Source organism: Microcaecilia unicolor, chromosome 1, assembly GCF_901765095.1.
Source record: "Microcaecilia unicolor chromosome 1, aMicUni1.1, whole genome shotgun sequence".
Lineage (NCBI taxonomy): Eukaryota > Metazoa > Chordata > Amphibia > Gymnophiona > Siphonopidae > Microcaecilia > Microcaecilia unicolor.
The window spans coordinates 63160531-63180052 of NC_044031.1; the positions used below are offsets into that span (position 1 = coordinate 63160531).

The following is a 19522-nucleotide window of genomic DNA, read 5'->3' on the forward strand; positions in this document are numbered from 1 at the left end:
TGACATTGGAGGGAGCAGGCTCACAAGAGCCAGCAGCTAGGTGTATAGAGGTTGTGGCTCCACACCTGTTTTGTGTTTTGCCACTGCTGCTGGTGGTCATGAGTAGCTACACCAATGGTGAAGATGGCAGTGGTAGAGAAGTGGAGAAGGATATGGTTGGGGCTGGGGAGGTTTAACCTCCCGAAGCCTAGTATTGCTGGTGCCTGTGGTCCTGCGCATGCTCAGTTGAATCCTCTAGGAAGCTCTTCAGCAAGTAAACACAGCTCTGACATGGACTTCTGCAGATTATGTCACTCATTTATAAGAAATGATGTTGTACTCTCCTCAGAGGACATCTGTTATAGGTTGTCCTCTTTGCTTTCTATAGGAATAAATATATAAGTAAGAGCCTAAAGTTGAATGCTTTATTATTTTCTCAACCACGATAATTTTAATAAGATGACACTGGTTTCATTAAATGTTGTGACTTAAAATCTGTACTCTTTTTACTTTTTTTTTTTATATTGAAGTGGACTGTTACTTCAGATGGTGTGTGAATAATGATCTGCTGAAGAAACACCATTTAATCTGTCCTGAGGATTACATCACTGACCTTGTGCCTCTTACCAGAGCCCCAAAAGGTATCATTTCTATTTCTCCAGAATAATATTAAATTTCTTCTAAGGTACAACACTTATTTGAAGCAATGAATCATTGGACATGATGTGATTTATAGTGAATGAGGATAAAAGTTCTATAAAACAAATGTTAATTTGAATTGAATGAAGAACTGTCTTAGCTGTTCATTCTGAATTGTCTTCCACTGGGTGTTCTATATCAAGGAATTGTGAACTAGAAAGATTTCAGCTGGCAAAGGTAAGGCATTGATTAGAACTTGTTTTCAAATGGTGATGTTATTGAACGAAATATGGATTGAACTTTTACTTCAAAGCTTCTAGAACCTTCAGGTGTGCTCAAGTGAGCATGTGTGTTATGTTCTGTGTTGTAATGATTATGCAAAGCCTTGTTCAATTTCATTTTTTCTATGGTTCTCAAGGCCAAAAAACAGCAGGGCAGCCAATCCGCAAGATCCAATGTGGTGCAACAAAACAGCAGATCAAAAGAACTGGTCCTCATAGAAATATTTATTCAGAATGGCAATTAAAATAAACAGTTGCCCAATATGGCCATGTGTCGCCCCTTTTGGGGCTGTGTTAGGGGCTGTTAGAACTGCTAACAAGCACATAAAACCATTGTTAGTATCAAATTATGAAAACTAAATATATTAAAAAGCAAGGATCACTAAGAGGCTTATTTTCAAAGCACTTAGCCTCCCAAAGTTCCATAGAAACCTATGGAACTTAGCCTCCCAAAGTGCTTTGAAAATATGCCTCTTAAGTATATAAATAAGTAAGTAGTACCACAGACTAACATAAAACTGGGATCACTAGACCAGTGGCGCAGCCAGACCTAATGGGTGGGCAATATATATATATATATATGTAATGTATTTATTGCATTTGTACCCCACATTATCCCACCTTTTTGCAGGCTCAATGTGGCTTACAGGATGTTAACATGATATAGTCATTACATGAAATTAGATACAGTCAATAATAAGCTGAAGGTAGAAGAGGATTTGGATGGGAGGTGTTGGGTAAGATCATTTGAGAGGTGTTTTACAGCACATGGGTGATGTAAGGAGTGGTTTGTTTCATTGAAGATGTCTTTTGTAGGCTGCTTGTTCTCACGACTGGGTTGACGTCCACGGCAGCCCCCTCCAACCGGAAGAAAACTTCGCGGGAGGTCCCGCACGCAGGGCATGCCCACCGCGCATGTGCGGCCGTCTTCCCACCCGTGCGTGACCGTTCCCGCTCAGTTTTTTTCCTTTCCGCGCTGGAGAGAGACGTGTTCATGTCCCTCTCTTAGTCAGCCCTGGAAACCGGATTGCGGCCTAGCCCGCGGTTTTTCATTTATTAGTGTACGCGTTCACGTTATTTTTTCTTTAAAAAAAAAAAAGAGATTTCCTCGTCATTCTTAGTCGCGAGGGCACGTCGTCGCGGCCTTGTGGCCGCACGGTTGTTTCTTTCTTTTTGGGTGTGCTTTTCACCACCACCTTCGACGATTTTGACTTCGCCGACGCGATTTTTCCGTCAATGTCCTCGAAGGTCCCAAGCGGATTCAAGAAGTGTGGTCGGTGCGGCCGGCAGATCTTGCAGACCAATACTCACGCTTGGTGTCTCCAGTGCCTCGGCCAGGAGCATAATTCCAAGACGTGCACCTTGTGTCTCGGCTTAAGGAAGCGGACGCAGGTGGCGAGGCAAGTTCTGCGGGACCGTCTTTTTGGAACTTGCACCGGCCCTTCGACATCGACCTCGACGGCATCGGTGTCGACGGCCGGGTCTTCGGTGCCGGTACTGATGTCGACGGCGTCGGCGCCGACTATGGCATCGACCCCAGGAGCACAGGTACCTTTGGCCCGCCGGCCTGCCGGCGATGGCAGTGGTGAGCGGCCGCGCGGGCAGTCTGCCCCGGCCACTCCCGTTGCTCAGGGCCATCGGGACCGAACCCTGTCGGATCCGATACCTCGAGGCCGGGGGGGCTCCACCTCCTCCTCATCCCTTTCGCGGAGCACCGATAATGGGCATTGAAAGAAAGCCAAGAAGCATCGTCATTGGTCGCCCACGACGCACGGGACTGGCAGCTCCGGGACATCGAGAGACGACTCGACGCCCAGGAAGCGGCAGTGCCGGGAGGAGCGTTCCCCCTCAGTTGAAGAGGTGTCGCTGCGCCGGTCCGCGGGTATCTCGGTACCGTCTCCTGGACCCGAGCAGCTTCCAGCACCGGCACCCACAGCGGCCCCCCTGCCTTTCCCGACAGCGGGCCTAGACAAGTGCCTCTGAGCCATCCTTCCTGGGATCCTGGAAGGGCTGATGCACCAGGCTCTACCGGCACGGCGCCGTTGATGGAGGCGCCATCGCTCGACGCCATCATCAAGGACGTGGTTCCTCGCAGTCGAGACGGGCCCAGTTGCGGTCTGAGCTGAGAGAGCTCATGTCCAACACTGAGGAGGAGGCCTCGTGGGAGGAGGAGGAGGACCCCAGATATTTCTCCTCAGAGGAGTCTGTGGGCCTTCCTTCCGACCCCACTCCTTCACCGGAGAAGAAGCTCTCGCCTCCTGAGAGCCTCTCCTTTGCCTCCTTTGTAAGGGATATGTCTATCAGCATTCCCTTCCCAGTGGTTACTGTGGATGAGCCGAGGGCGGAGATGCTCGAAGTCCTCGACTATCCATCACCACCTAGAGAGTCTTCCACGGTACCGCTGCACAATGTCCTTAAGGAGACACTGCTTCGGAACTGGTTGAAGCCACTATCTAATCCCACCATGCCCAAGAAAACGGAGTCCCAATACAGAATCCACTCAGACCCAGAGTTGATGCGGCCTCAATTGCCTCATGACTCGGCGGTCGTGGACTCTGCTGTCAAGAGAGCATGGAGTTCGAGGGATACCACCTCGGCGCCCCCTGGGCGGGAGTCTCGCACTCTGGACTCGTTTGGGAGGAAAGCCTACCAATCTTCCATGCTCGTGACCCGCATCCAATCATACCAGCTTTACACGAGCATCCACATGCGGAATAATGTGCAGCAACTGGCGAGCCTGGTCGACAAGCTCCCTCTGGAGCAGTCCAGGCCATTTCAGGAGGTGGTCAGGCAGCTGAAGGCGTGCAGAAAGTTCTTGTCCAGGGGTATCTATGACACCTGTGATATGGCATCTCGAGCTGCGGCCCAAGGTATAGTGATGCGCAGACTCTCCTGGCTGCGTGCCTCTGACCTGGACAACCGTACCCAGCAGCGGCTGGCGGATGTCCCTTGCTGGGGGGGATAACATTTTCGGCGAGAAGGGTGAGCAGTTGGTGGACCAACTACACCAGCGGGAAACCGCTCTCGACAAGCTCTCCCACCAGGCGCCTTCAGCATCCACCTCAGCAGGTGGACGTTTTTTCCGGGCCCGGCAGGCTGCACCCTACGCCTACAGCAAGCGTAGGTACACCCAGCCAGCCCGAAGGCCTCCTCAGGCACAGGGACAGTCCCAGCGCGCTCGTTCCCGTCAACAGCATGCGCCTAAGCAGCCCCCTGCGCCTCCACAGCAAAAGCCGGGGACGGGCTTTTGACTGGATCCATGGGAACATAGCCGCCATCAAAGTATCCGTGCCGGACGGCCTGCCGGTCGGGGGGAGGTTGAAAGTTTTTCACCAAAGGTGGCCTCTTATAACCTTCGACCAGTGGGTTCTCCAAATAGTGCGGTGCGGATACACGGTGAATTTGGTCTCCACTCCACCAAATTGTCCACCAGGAGCCCAATCCTTCAGCTCCCATCACAAGCAGGTACTTGCAGAGGAACTCTCCGCCCTTCTCAGCGCCAATGCGGTCGAGCCCGTGCCACCCGGGCAGGAAGGGCAGGGATTCTATTCCAGGTACTTCCTTATGGAAAAGAAAACAGGGGGGATGCGCCCCATCCTAGACCTGAGAGGCCTGAACAAGTATCTGGTGCGAGAAAAGTTCAGGATGCTTTCCTTGGGCACCCTTCTCCCCATGATTCAGAAAGACGATTGGCTTTGTTCCCTGGATTTAAAGGATGCTTATACTCACATCCCGATACTGCCAGCCCACAGACAGTATCTCCGATTCCATCTGGGGACACGTCACTTTCAGTATTGTGTGCTACCCTTTGGGCTCGCCTCTGCACCACGGGTGTTCACGAAGTGTCTCGGGGTGGTTGCGGCGTACCTATGCAAGCTGGGAGTGCACGTGTTCCCGTATCTCAACGATTGGCTGGTGAAGAGCACCTCAGAGGCAGGAGCTCTTCGGTCCATGCAGTGTACTATTCACCTTCTGGAGCTGCTGGGGTTTGTGATAAATTACCCGAAGTCCCATCTCCAGCCAGTTCAATCTCTGGAATTCATAGGAGCTCCGCTGAATTCACAGACGGCTCAGGCCTATCTTCCTGAGGCAAGGGCTCAGAATCTCCTGTCCCTCGCTTCACAGACCAGAGCGTCTCAGCAGATCACAGCTCGGCAGATGTTGAGACTCCTGGGCCATATGGCCTCTATGGTCCATGTGACTCCCATGGCTCGTCTTCACATGAGATCTGCTCAATGGACCCTAGCTTCCCAGTGGTGCCAAGCCACCGGGAATCTAGAAGATGTCATCCACCTGTCCATCAGTTGCCGCGCTTCGCTGCACTGGTGGACAAATCGGACCAATTTGACCCTGGGACGTCCATTCCAAATTTCGCAGCCCACGAAGGTGCTGACGATGGATGCATCTCGCCTGGGGTGGGGAGCTCATGTGGATGGGCTCCACACCCAGGGGGTGTGGTCCCACCAGGAACAAGATCTTCAGATCAACCTCCTGGAGCTCCAAGCGGTCCGGAACGCACTGAAGGCCTTCAGGGATCGGCTGTCCTACCAAATCATCCAAATTCGGACAGACAATCAGGTTGCAATGTATTACATCAACAGGCAGGGGGGCACCGGATCTCGCCCTCTGTGTCAGGAAGCCGTCAGGATGTGGCATTGGGCCTGTCAGTTTGGCATGCTTCTCCAAGCCACATACCTGGCAGGTGTAAAAAACAGTCTGGCCGACAGGCTGAGCAGAGTCATGCAACCGCATGAGTGGTCGCTCCATTCCAGAGTGGTACGCAAGATCTTCCGAGATTGGGGCACCCCCTCCCTCGGTGGACCTTTTCGCCTCTCAGACCAATCACAAGCTGCCTCAGTTCTGTTCCAGACTACAGGCACACGGCAGACTGGCGTCGGATGCCTTTCTCCTCCATTGGGGGAACAGCCTCCTGTATGCTTATCCTCCCATACCTTTGGTGGGGAAGACCTTGCTGAAGCTCAAGCAAGACCACGGCACCATGATTCTGATAGCGCCTTTTTGGCCCCGTCAGATCTGGTTCCCTCTTCTTCTGTAGTTGTCCTTCGAAGAACCGTGGAGATTGGAGTGTTTTCCGACTCTCATTTCGCAGAACGAAGGAGCGCTTCTACACCCCAACCTTCAGTCTCTGGCTCGCACGGCCTGGATGTTGAGGGCGTAGATTTTGCTTCGTTGGGTCTGTCTGAGGGAGTCCCCCGTGTCTTGCTTGCTTCTCGAAAGGATTCCACTAAAAAGAGTTACTTTTTCAAGTGGAGGAGGTTTGTCGTTTGGTGTGAGAGCAAGGCCCTAGAACCTCGTTCTTGTCCTGCTCAGAACCTGCTTGAATACCTTCTGCACTTATCAGAGTCTGGTCTCAAGACCAACTCAGTAAGGAATCACCTTAGTGCAATTAGTGCTTACCATTATCGTGTAGAGGGTAAAGCCATCTCTGGAGAGCCTTTAGTCATTCGATTCATGAGAGGCTTGCTTTTGTCAAAGCCCCCTGTCAAGCCTCCTGCAGTGTCATGGGATCTCAACGTCGTCATCACCCAGCTGATGAAACCTCCTTTTGAGCCACTGAATTCATGCCATCTGAAGTACTTGACCTGGAAGGCCATTTTCTTGGTGGCAGTTACTTCAGCTCGTAGAGTCAGTGAGCTTCAAGCCCTGATAGCCCATGCTCCGTATACAAAATTTCATCTTAACAGAGTAGTCCTCCGCACTCACCCTAAGTTCCTGCCAAAGGTTGTGTCGGAGTTCCATCTGAACCAGTCAATTGTCTTGCCAACATTCTTTCCAAGACCGCATACCCGCCCTGGACTGCAAGCGAGCGTTGGCCTTCTATCTGGAGTGGACACAGCCCCACAGACAGTCCGCCCAATTGTTTATTTCTTTCGACCCCAATAGGAAGGGTGTCACTGTCGGGGAAACGCACCATCTCCAATTGGCTAGCAGATTGCATTTCCTTCACTTACGCCCAGGCTGGGCTGACTCTTGAGGGTCATGTCACGGCTCATAGTGTTAGAGCCATGGCAGCGTCAGTGGCCCACTTGATGTCAGCCACTATTGAAGAGATTTGCAAGGCTGCGACGTGGTCATCGGTCCACACATTCACATCACATTACTGCCTCCAGCAGGATACCCGACGCGACAGTCGGTTCGGGCAGTCGGTGCTGCAGAATCTGTTTGGGGTTTGAATCCAACTCCACCCTCCAGGACACTCATTTCACCCCTCTCCTCAAGTCACTTCATTGGCTTCCGATCAGGTACCACATTCAGTTCAAGCTTCTGCTTCTAACCTACAAATGCACTCGATCTGCAGCCCCTCCTTACCTCTCAACCCTCATCTCCCCTTACGTTCCTACCCATAACCTCCGCTCTCAGGACAAATCCCTCCTTTCAGTACCCTTCTCCACCACTGCCAACTCCAGGCTCCGCCCTTTCTGCTTTGCCTCACCCCATGCGTGGAACGGACTCCCTGAGCCCATACGCCAGGCCCCCTCCCTACCCATCTTCAAATCATTGCTCAAAGCCCACCTCTTCAATGTCGCCTTCGGCACCTAACCACTACACCTCTACTCCGGAAATCTAGACTGCCCCAACTTGACATTTCGTTCTTTTAGATTGTAAGCTCCTTTGAGCAGGGACCGTCCTTCTTGTTAACTTGTACAGCGCTGCGTAACCCTAGTAGTGCTCTAGAAATGTTTAGTAGTAGATATTCCCATCCTCGCCGGTGCTGGCCTTCCGACAGCCACCAAACTTAAAACACAAGCTAATCAGGAGTAAACTCCCAACACAGACTGAAGGTGAAGAGAAGGGCACATTTTCCTGCAATACATCCAGCTGCAAGCTATGCCAAAACATTTCACAGGACCCCAAAGTCATTCACAAGGGAAAAATATTCAACATAAAGGAATCTTTCACATGCTTATCTTCCAATGTGGTATATATCATTCAGTTTAAAAAATGTAACGAAGGATGCTACATTGGAGAAACAGGCCAGATGCTTCAGACAAGATTCAATCTGCACAGACATCACATGAAAATAGCCGGTGCCAGTCAGGCCCCCACCCCTGTGGGCCAACACTTTACAAGACCAGAACACTGCACCAGTGATTTCACAGTAAGAATCCTGAAAGGTAACTTTAAAACAATACAAGAACGTAAGACCTTTGAAGTCAGAATGATTGAATATTTTGACACCCAACAGACAGGACTTAATAAGGATCTAGGTTTTCTAGCCCATTATAAACCATAAAGTTGTATTTCTCTGTTTATCACCCTCCTCTCACCTTCACACACCATCCTGTTAGAATATCAATGAAATGCTTTGATGTCCCCATGCATACCCCCACCCTCCCACTCTGTCAGACTGTCAAAGTAATGCTTTGATGTTTCTCTTATATATACTATCTGCTACCACATTTGCTTATTTCCGATCTGACGAAGAAGGGCAACCTTCGAAAGCTAACCAAGAAATGTATTAAGTTATGTCCAATAAAAAAGGTATCATCTTATTTTCTTTTCCATGTTTTATTTTGTTTGATTTCTATTGATAACCTTTAAGAGTGGACTAACACGGCTACCACACCTCTCTATTTTTTGATCTCGCAAGTCCCAGACAAGTGTACTCAACATTGGCCGTGTTTCAGCTTAACAGCCTTCATCAGGAGTAAACTGCTGAGACTACCCAAATGGGAGTTTCATATAGGTGCTGATGGTGAATACAGTAATGTTCTGCCGCATTTGCACATTGGTTGGCAGTATAGATTTACAGACCCAGAGGGTTGGAGATTTTGCATTTATAGGTGGAGCAGAAGTTTATTGTATTCACCTTCAGCACCTATTTGAAGCTCCCTTTTGGGTAGTCTCAGCAGTGTACTCCTGATGAAGGCTGTTAAGCCAAAACACAGCTATCTGGGACTTGTGAGATCAGTAAAGGAACTGGTTTTTACTAACTTCGGATCATCTTGTCATTTTTATTTCTTCCACTGTTGGGATTTGTTTGCGTGTGCTGTTTTGTGGAAATTTTTGTTTTTCTCCTTTGTTTGGACGTTTATTATTTCCATAGTAGTAGAAGTGCACAAGAGAGAGCAGATATTAGCTGGTCAGATGTTGAGGATATTGGGCCACATGGCCTCCACAGTTCATGTAACTCCCATGGCATGCCTCAATTTGAGGCAAGCTCAGTGGACTCTATCTACCTAGTGAACCCAAGCCACATGGAATCTTAGGGATGTCAATCCGTCGCAGATTATCTCTCTTTTCTGGTGGATGATTCATTCCAGTTTGGCAAAAGGGATCCCCTTCCAAATTCCTCAAATTCAAAATGCCCTCACAATAGATGTGACCAACCTGGACTTGAGAGCTCATGTAAATGGGCTCATCACTCAAGGTCTCTGGTCTGTTTAGGAAAAGATTCATCAGATCAACTTCCTGGAACTATCTGGAATGCTCAATAGGCTTTCAGAGATCGGTTATTGAATTGGATTATTCTAATCCAATCAGGTTGCAATGCACATCAACAAGCATGGAAGAACAGGTTTGTACTGTCTGGAAACAGAATGTGGAAGTGGGCCGTCTCACACAGGATATCCCTCAGCCACATATCTGGCAGTCAAAGACAGCAGTCTAGCAGACAGACTGCAACATCACACGTGGTCTTTAGACAATGGTTTTATCCCCAAAGATTTTTCAAGAGTGGGGCATCCCCTTGATAGATATTTTTGCTACTCAGTATAACAAGAAAGTCCCTCAGTAGTTTTCCAGATAGGATTTCATGGCAAGACTAGCCTCATATGCCTTCCGTCTCCATTGAGGTATGGGCCTTCTTCCCATACCTCTGAAACTCAAACAGGATTGAGGAACCATGGTGTGAGCAAGTGGATGGTATCATGAAGAGCAGTTCCTCACTGATGATGCAGTTCAGCCACTTTGCAGCAGGTGGCGATAGTCTACTGAGACTGAGGCTGTCAGAGGAGCGGGGCTCAGGCTAGGAGGGCATTGAATGCCCTGAGTCATTGAAAGAGAAGGAGGCAGCTCATGCAGAGGATCCAATGGTGGAAAACAAGGCTGCAGTTCCTGGGAAGAGACTGGGGAAGAAGAGTGTTAGCAGGGAATGCTACCCTGTAAGTGACAGGGGAGAAGAGGATTGAGGTAGGGCAAGTTTGTCTTCCAACCTGGTAAACAGTGTGACTTGGGAAGTCAGTGAAAGTGTAACAGTGGAGATTCCAGGAAGAAACAAGGTAATTGGGTTGCCTGGTGAAGGGATGACCAAGCATGTGCCAAGGGTCTTACAGGAGCAGGCCATGGGAGAGAAAGCCTGTGACTATAAAAAGTGACTTATACAAAGTGGAGAAAACAGGTTACACATTTCTCTGTGTGTAAATAAATATTTTCCTGTCACCTTTAACACCTGACTGGCTTTTTTTTGTTGAAGGCCCCCTGCATCAGCTCGGGTCACAAAATCTCATGGAAACCTGGGGAATGGAATGTTTTTTAACACTGATTACAAGGGATGAGGGGTCCCTTCTACATCCTGACATTCAGTCAGCTTGAATATTGAGATGGTAGTGGTAGATTCCATGAACTTACCTGACAGCATGTCTCAGGTTCTGTTGGCTTCCAGAATAGTTTCCCCTAAGAGTTCTTATGGCCTTAAATAGAAGAGAATTGCTCTGGTGTGAGGGTAAGGCCTTAAATCTGTTTTCCTGTCCCACACAAAAACTGCTTAAATAACTTCTATATTTATCGGAGTCAGGTCTCAAGACCAATTCTATTTGGGTTCACCTTACCAGAATTCAATGAGTAGAAGATAAACCCATCTCTGCTCAGCCTTTAGTTCATTGTTTTATGCAAAGCTTGCTTCTATTGAAGCCTCTGATCAAACCTCCTGCAGTGTCATGGAACCTCAATATTGTCTTATCCCAGCTAATAAAAAGTCCTTTTGAGCTCTAGATATTCCCTGTGACTTGGAAAGTCTTGTTTTTGGTGGCAGTTACTGTAGCTGTCGGGGTCAGTGAGCTCCAGACCTAATAGCTGTTCCACCTTAAACAAACATTTTTTAACAACAGAGGGCTCTTGCACATGCATCCTAAGTTCCTTCCTAAGGTAGTGCTGGAGTTCCTTCTTAACCAATCAATAGTTGTTCCAAAATTTTTTCCAAAACCATACACCTACAAATGTGAAAGTTCATTGGATACTTTGGACTGCAGGAGAGTCTTCTTGGCCTTCTGTCTGGACTGGACTAAAGCTCATAGAAAGTTCACCCAGCTTTTTGTGTCTTTTGACCCAAAAAGGATGGGGGTTGCCATCAGCAAACAAACTATTTCAAATTGACCAACAGACTGCATTTCTTTTACTTGTGCTGGACTGACTCCTGAAGATCATGTCACAGATCATAATGTCACAGCTATGGCTGCATCAGTAGCTCACTTGAGATCAGCTTCCATAGAAGAAATTTAGAGGACAACAGTGTGGTCTTTGGTCCACACATTCAAATCACATGATTGTTTGGACTCCCAGTAGTCACAGTTTGGCCAGACAGTCCTCTAGAATGTTTTTTTGGGGGGGTCTAGAATCCATCCCCCTAAGCCCAATTATTTTCTATTCCAGGCTGCCTTTCAAAAAAATTATAAAGTTGTTACACATTATTGTGGTTAGACTTCACCTGTTGTGAAACTATGTTTCATTGGTTTTGTTGTTGTTGTTGAAGGCAGCCTGTAGCAAGGAAGTCCCACATGTCAGGATATCTGAATCCTGCTTGTCCTCAGAGAAAGTTATATTACATATAGCAGGTGTTCTTTGAGGATAGCAGAATATATATTCTCTCATGCCCTCCCTCCTTCCCTTGGAGTTGAATTCTGTTAGAGACTCGACTAATGAAGTCTCACATGATAGCAGCAGGAGGGAAGGAACTTCAAAAGCTTGAGTAAAACTGGAGAGTTGTCCTGCACAGGGCTCTGTCAGATGATGTCTCCCACATATAAGGATATGTTTCCTTCTTTAGGAAATATGTTTTAAATATAGTGAATTTGTTGTAATTTTGTTGTTAATTCAGTGTACACTCCTAGATATTTGGTCTAGTTCTCTTATTATCTGCTTATTATCTTATTATTTGGTAATAGTGGACTATAAGTTCTGTAACTGTGTCTAGGTGTCATACAACCCTTCTAAAATGTCTTCCTTGATAAGAGTCTTCCAGACCAGTTCTGAGGTAATTAAAACATGAGACTCAACAGCCTAGCTAAAGTTTCAGCCCTGAGTATTGCAGCTGATATAACCACCGGGACAAACCACTTACCTTTTGGTCCAGGGAATTCAGTGTTGGTATCAGTATCAGCAGTATGAACTACTTTTGCAGATGTGTCTGAAAGCTTTTGTAGGTGTGTAATGTTAGGATTGGGCAACTTTTCCAGCAAGGAGGCATGAAAAGCATTACCTGCAACCACACATTGCTACAGTTATGGCTCCTGCTGCTTCTTCATCCGATCTAAGAACCCATATATCAGATGGATCCAGAGAGCCAGTTTGTGTACTCTGAAAGATGTTCTCCAAGGAGAACACTCATGGTCTGTACCTATGCTTTTAGCATGATGCTTGCTGATGAAATGAACGTGAGTAAACACAGCAACCCATTTAAATCCAGAGAAGAACAGGCATCAACCAACATCTTGACTCAGGCCAGTCTTTTACATTGTTGCATTTTCTAATATAGTGATAAACTGAAATGTTAATGTTTTGTTATACATTTATGTTAAAGATGCTATATAAAACTGCTTTCATGTTCTCTCTTTATTAATTACAGAAACACCAAATGCAGGACACTTGAAGGAGACCATTTGTTTTAAACAACACATATCTAGAAGCCCAGTAGATGATGGATACACAGAATTTCCAATCCCCAAACTAACTATGGACTCAGAGCCAATGTTATCTAATTTAACACTTTCTTCAGTTTCTCAGTCCAAGATCCCAGTTGATAAATTATCCAGTAAGGTAATGGATTGGCAATGCTTTGAATTTGAAGGTCACCACTAACATATATTATGTTGTAATCAGTATAGACAGAAATGTGATGATTGTTCATAGTGGAACACAACAACTCATTTTATGAGTGTTATTATTTTTGCAGTGTTAGCTATTACCCATTAAAAATGCAGTGGAGGATATTTGCCTCTTCTCCCCCTCCCCTACCCCCACAGCTCCCTGTCCCGTTTTTTCCCAACTGTTTTCCCCCAGCAACTCAGCCTGACCTCATCGCTCTTCCCCCACCTGACTGGCCTCACACAGCACACTCCCCTTTCTTCCTAGGCAGTCCCAGCATTCTCTTCTCCCCAGGATGCCCAGAAGTTGTTTCTCTCCCTTATAGCCTGTCCCCAATACATTATGCCCCATGTCTTCCTCCGCCTTCCCAGCTGGTCCTCATCACCATCTCCATATTCCCCCCACCACCACCACCTAGTAAACGCGCATAAACAGCAACCTATGAGAGACACTACATTGCCCCTTCACGATAATTCCTAGGAGGATGTAAGAGAAAACCCAAAGTGCCAGCCTCACCCCCAGTACCCTAAGATCACAAATTCAACAAGAGACTACGTGCTCTATGAGGAAGTCTGTCCCAAATTGGAGACTACACTTGTTGAAATGTCCTGCAAGCCCTTGGAGACCCCTGCTTGATATCCAATTGCTCCCAACACATCAACTGGAAAAGTTCATTGAGCCACTCCGTCATAGAAGGTGGGTATGGCTGCCTCCATTTCAAAAGAATACATTTTCTTGCCAGTAGAAAACATTTATGCAAGAGAGCATTAGCGCTCCTATTAGTATTCAGACAGTCAACATTGGAGAATATGTTTAACGTAGCTGTCAAACAGGACACCAGGCTCCTCCAAAATAGTTTAATCTGGTCAGAGGTCCAAAACATATGGATCAAATGAGCTGGACTTGTCCCACACCTAGGACAAACAGCAGCACAAAAAGCCCTCTGCAGTAAGATATACATATGCATCAGAAATTTGTACTGGTGTTGCAGGAGAAGAGACAAACTAATCAGTTTCTTAATATTGTTCACCAGAATACGTAACATGTCCCTAGATATATGCTCTATATCTGCTAACTCTCCATTTAAAGCAGTAGCAAGAGATTCATAGTTCCAAGGAGGATCCAGATTGTGCAAGCTGACTTGAGAGAAAGAAAGACTGGCCCTTGTTTCTCTGAAAATAGTAAATGTTTCCACATTCAGATCCGTTGCATCCTCACTCAAAGTTGTAGGGGTTAGGGTGCCAACATAATGGGATACCTGTAAGTACAGGTACCAGTCTTGGGCATGAAAAAAAGCCCTTCTCCTGTAAATCTGCAAAAGATTTAATATGCTCTTCCAAAGTAACTAAGTTTCTCTCGTGCTGTAATCCTGTAGACTGCCATACTACTACTACAACTACTAGCACAGGTACAAATCAAAGTAGGGTATACACAAAAAGCAGCAAATATGAGTTATCTTGTTGGGCAGACTGGATGGACCGTGCAGGTCTTTTTCTGCCGTCATCTACTATGTATATGTATGTTACTACAAATCATTTCTATAGCGCTACCAGTCGTACGCAGCGCTTCACAATTGAACATGAAGAAAAGACAGTCCCTGCTCAAAAGAGCTTACAATCTAAATCAGGACAGACAGACAGGACAAATAAGGGTAGGGCAGACAGGTAGGACACATCTTTGTAAGTAAGACTTAGACATATCAGGATCCAAATCCTATTGTCCGCCAAGGGCAATAACAGAGTCGAGCGCGGCGACAACGGGACTCGCAAATTCAATTCCATACTTGTTGCATAGATTTTAATGTTGTCGAGACAAAAGGAGCTGATAAGGACTCTGAATGTGGAGATATGACAACAAATGAATTTCGGCCACAAGCTGAGATTCTAAAGCATAAGGTGTAAAAGAAAAATGTGTGTGCCTTTAATCCAGTTCACCAAATGGCGCAATAAACAGGCCACATTCTACTTGTGGAGATCTGGACAAGCCAGACTGCCTCTACTCAGAGACCTGGACATTTGCAATAAAGTAACCCTTGGTTTCCTATTGTTCCAAATGAATTTATGCAACACAGTCTGGAATCTTGCAATGTTTCTATTAGTGAAAAACATGAAATATCTGCAGGACATACAGCCATTTAGAGAATACACGACCTTATAGAGTGATATACACCCCTGCAGACTTAAAGGTAATGTAGTCTATAAAGTTAGAACATCCATAGTTTTCTGTAACAAATTTGTAACATTTGCCTTAAAGGCCTCACTCATATGAGCAGTAAGGTAAACCCATAGATATTTCAACTGATGATCCCTGACCAATCAAAGTAGTCATAACCGCCCGAAAGCATTGCCTCTGACTAGTCCAGATTCAGCAGAAAGCCAGAGATAGCTCCATCTTGTCGGACCAGATGTAACATCTCTTCCATAGAGTGCATAAGTACATAAGTATTGCCATACTGGGACAGACCAAAGGTCCATCAAGCCCAGCATCCTGTTTCCAACAGTGGCCAATCCAGGTCACAAATACCTGGCAAGATCCCAAAAAAAGTACAAAACATTTTATTACTGCTTATCCCAGAAATAATGGATTTTCCCCAAGTCCATTTAATAATGGTCTATGGACTTTTCCTTTAGGAAGCCATCCAAACCTTTTTTTAAACACTGCTAAGCTAACTGCCTTTACCACATTCTCTGGCAACGAATTCCAGAGTTTAATTACATGTTGAGTGAAGAAAACGTTTCGCCAATTCGTGTTAAATTTACTATATTGTAGCTTCTTCGCATGCCCTCTAGTCCTAGTATGGTAAGGTCCTAGAGTGGTAAGGTTGAGATAAAACTAAAAGCAGATAATCAGCACATGTCATGCACTTTACTAATTCCCTCCTCACCCGAAGACCCTGAACCTCTTCAGCCTTCCTCAGTTTAATCAACAAGGGTTCTAAAGCTAAAATGAACAGTAAAGGAAAGAGAGGGCACCCCTGTCTCGTACCTCTGCCCAGGGGGAAGAAATCAGAAAGGAGCCCATTAACTCTAACAGCTGATGTAGGATTATGATATAACAATTTAAGCATGTCAGTAGAAGTGCTCCCCAACCCATTCCTCCCCAGGAACTGGAACAGATAAGACCAGTGTACACAGTCAAAGGCTTTTTGGGCATCTAGGCTAACTAATAACACAGGAAGCCCTTGCATGCACAGTGACCCATTGCTGCCAAAGTGCGGTGTACATTCCAGACAACCTGTCTATTCCAGACAAACCCCACCTGGTCTGTATGCACCATCCCTGGGAGAAATTGAGCCTGACGAGTAGCCAAGATTTTAGCTAGCAATTTTAGTTCAAAATTTATTAATGAAACGGCAGTAGGATTCTAATAAGGATGGATTTTTGCCAGCTTAGGCAGCACTACTATGATGGAATAATTTGCATATGCAAGCAAGGTCTGCTAATCAATCACTCTCATAAAATAAACCTGCAAAGGTAGCGAGACCTGATCTTGCAAAATTTTATACAATTTGGCTGTTAAACCATCAGGTCCCAGAGCCTTGGCCAGTGGGGCCTGTTTCAAAGCATCATACTCTGAAATAGACTCTCCCAAGGACTGAACCGCCTCCTCCCCAAATTGAGGCAACTGCACGGATAAAAGATGGTCCTCAGTAGTCCCCTAGGGTGACCGTGCTTTGATAAAAAGATTGAAAATACTGACTAAACACCTTTAATATACATTGTCAGTCTGTGATTGTCTCCCCCTCACACAGTAAGCTGTTACAAAATTTGAGGCCTTGCCACACTGGGACAGACCAAAGGTCCATCAAGCCCAGTATCCTGTTTCCAACAGTGGCCAATCCAGGTCACAAATATCTGGTAAGATCCCAGAAAAGCTCAATACATTTTATGACGCTTATCCCAGAAATAAGCAGGGGATTTTCCCAAGTCAATTTAGTAATGGTCTATGGACTTTTCCTTAAGGAAGCCATCCAGACCCTTTTTAAACCCTTCTAAGCTAGCTGCCTTTACCACATTCTCTGGCAACAAATTCCAGAGTTTAATTATACATTGAGTGAAGAAAAAGTTTCTTTGATTCGTATTAAATTTACTACTTTGCAGCTTCATCGCATGCCCCCTAGTCCTAGTATTTTTGGAAAGAGTAATCAAATGATTCATGTCTACCCGTTCCACTCCAGTCTTTATTTTATAGACCTCTTATCATATCTCCCCTCAGCCGCCTTTTCTCCAAGCGGAAGAGCGCTAGCCGTTTTAGCCTTTCCTCAGGGAAGTCGTGCCATCCCCTTTATCATTTACGTCACCCTTCTCTGTACCTTTTCTAATTCCACTATATCTTTTTTATTTATTTATTTAACACATTTATATCCCACATTTTCACACTCAGTTGCAGGCTCAATGTGGCTTACACAATACCGAAGAGGCAGGTTCCAGTTCAGTAAAATACAAATACACAATATAGTAGTAAGCATGTAAGAAACATAAGTATAAGGCAACAAAGAAATAAAGAAGGGGTGGTGATAGAAGTCCAATACGGTCCATAGTTTTGCTGTGTCGCAGGAAGTAGAAAGTTAACTTGAGTCAGGGGGTAGGCCTTCTTAAACAAGTTGGTTTTCAGTAATTTCCTGAAGTTAAGATGGTTATGGATAGATCTCATGGTTTTGGGCAGAGCGTTCCACAGTTGTGTACTTATGTAAGAAAAGCTGGATGCATAAGTTGATTTGTATCTAAGTCCATTGCAGACTGGATAATGCAAATGTAAGTAAGTTAGGGAAAGGCTGGTACTATTTCTGGGTGTTAGATTTATGAAATTCAACATGTATCCAGGAACTTCGCCGTAAATAATCTTGTGGACCAGAGTGCAAACCTTGAAGGCAATACGTTCCTTGGTGGGAAGCCAATGCAAATTTTCACGAAGGGGTTTGGCACTTTCAAATTTTGATTTTCCAAATATCAGTCTGGCTGTTGTATTATGTGCGGTCTGAAGTTTCTTAATTAGTTGTTCTTTACAATCTGCATAAATTCCATTGCAGTAATCTAAATGGCTTAATACCATTGTATTAATTTGCGAAATACATCTCGTGGGATGAAAGGTTTTATACGATTGAGTAGAACATTTTCTTTGTAGTGGAATTTACTTGGCTGTCAAGTGTCAGATTGCGGTCAATTATGACACCAAGTAGTTTTAGGCTATCCAAGATAGGGAGGGCATGGTTAGGGATGTTTAAGGTTGTAGGCAGTGGTGTGCTGGAGCTGGCTCGCACCGGCTCACAAGAGCCAGTTGTTAAATTTATTGGCATCTTGCGAGCCGGTTGTTAGGCAGTGCGAGCCGGCTCGCCTCTGCTCCCCCGCCTTCCGTCTGCCCTCTGCAGCTCTGCTCCCCGATAGCCCTGTTTCCTCCCTGCGCCACCGCCATGCCTTTAAAATTTTTATTTTCCCTCAAGGCGTGCCAGCGTTGAAGCGAAGACAGCAGGCTCAGCTCGGTTCCAGCCTTCGTTCCGTTCCTTCGCATCATGGCTCCGCCCTCGCGCAAACAGGAAATATGTCAGGCGAGGGCGGAGCCATGATGCGAAGGAACGGAACGAAGGCTGGAACCGAGCTGAGCCTGCTGTCTTCGCTTCAACGCTGGCGCGCCTCAAGGGAAAATAAAATTTTTTAAGGCAGGGCGGTGGCGCAGAGAGGAAACAGGGCTATCGGGGAGCAGAGCTGCAGAGGGCAGACGGATGATGGACGACCGGGGGAGTGGGGAGGGCTGGAAGAAGGCAGATGGAGGGGAGGAGGGCAGGGGGGAGACGAGGGTTGCTGGCCATGGGGGGATGGCAGGGGGGAGACGAGGGTTGCTGGACATGGGGGGATGGCAGGGGGAGAGGAGGGTTGCTGGACATGGGTGGGTGGATGGAGGGCAGGGGAAGGGAGGGTGCTGGACATGGGTGGATGGAGCCAGGGCAGGGGAGAGGAGGGTTGCTGGACATGGGTGGATGGCAGGGGGAGAGGAGGGTTGTTGGACATGGGTGGGTGGATGGAGGACATGGGAAGGGAGGGTTGCTGGACATGGGTGGATGGAGCCAGGGCAGGGGAGAGGAGGGTTGCTGGACACGGATGCATGGAGGGCAGGGGAGAGGAGGGTTGCTGCTGGACATGGGTGCATGGAGGGCAGGGAGAGGAGGGTTGCTGGACATGGGTGGATGGAGGGCAGGGGAGAGGAGGGTTGCTGGACATGGATGGAGGAGAGGTAAGGGAGAGAGAAGAAATGCTGGACATGGATGGAGGGGAGGGAAGAGTGAGGAAGGAGATGAGAAGAGGAAGGAGATGAGAAGAGGAAAAAGGAAGAGAGGAGAAAAAGTGCACATGGATGAAGAAAATAGGCAGAAGTTGAGGACCAGAAATGAAGAAGAAAGGAGGAAAGGAAAGAAATAAATGGAAAGGAAGCCCTGGAAATGGAGTTAAGAGGACAGATAGCAGCAGAATCGGATACTGGGCCAGCATGATCAGAAAAACAAAGTCACCAGACAACAAAGGTAGAAAAAATCATTTTATTTTCATTATAGTGTTTGGAATATGTCCACTTTGAGAATCAGGTGTTCA

At 46.6% G+C, this 19522-nt stretch overlaps 1 protein-coding gene across 1 annotated transcript in view; it reads left to right on the forward strand.

The window, feature by feature from the left end:
- Positions 1 to 19522, forward strand: part of DLEC1 (DLEC1 cilia and flagella associated protein) — a 363928-nt gene that overhangs the window by 49462 nt on the left and 294944 nt on the right. The window contains exons 5-6 of the mRNA XM_030197931.1: positions 510 to 620; positions 12703 to 12893. Coding sequence (XP_030053791.1) covers positions 510 to 620; positions 12703 to 12893 — 302 coding nt within the window. The remainder of the gene's footprint in view (positions 1 to 509; positions 621 to 12702; positions 12894 to 19522) is intronic.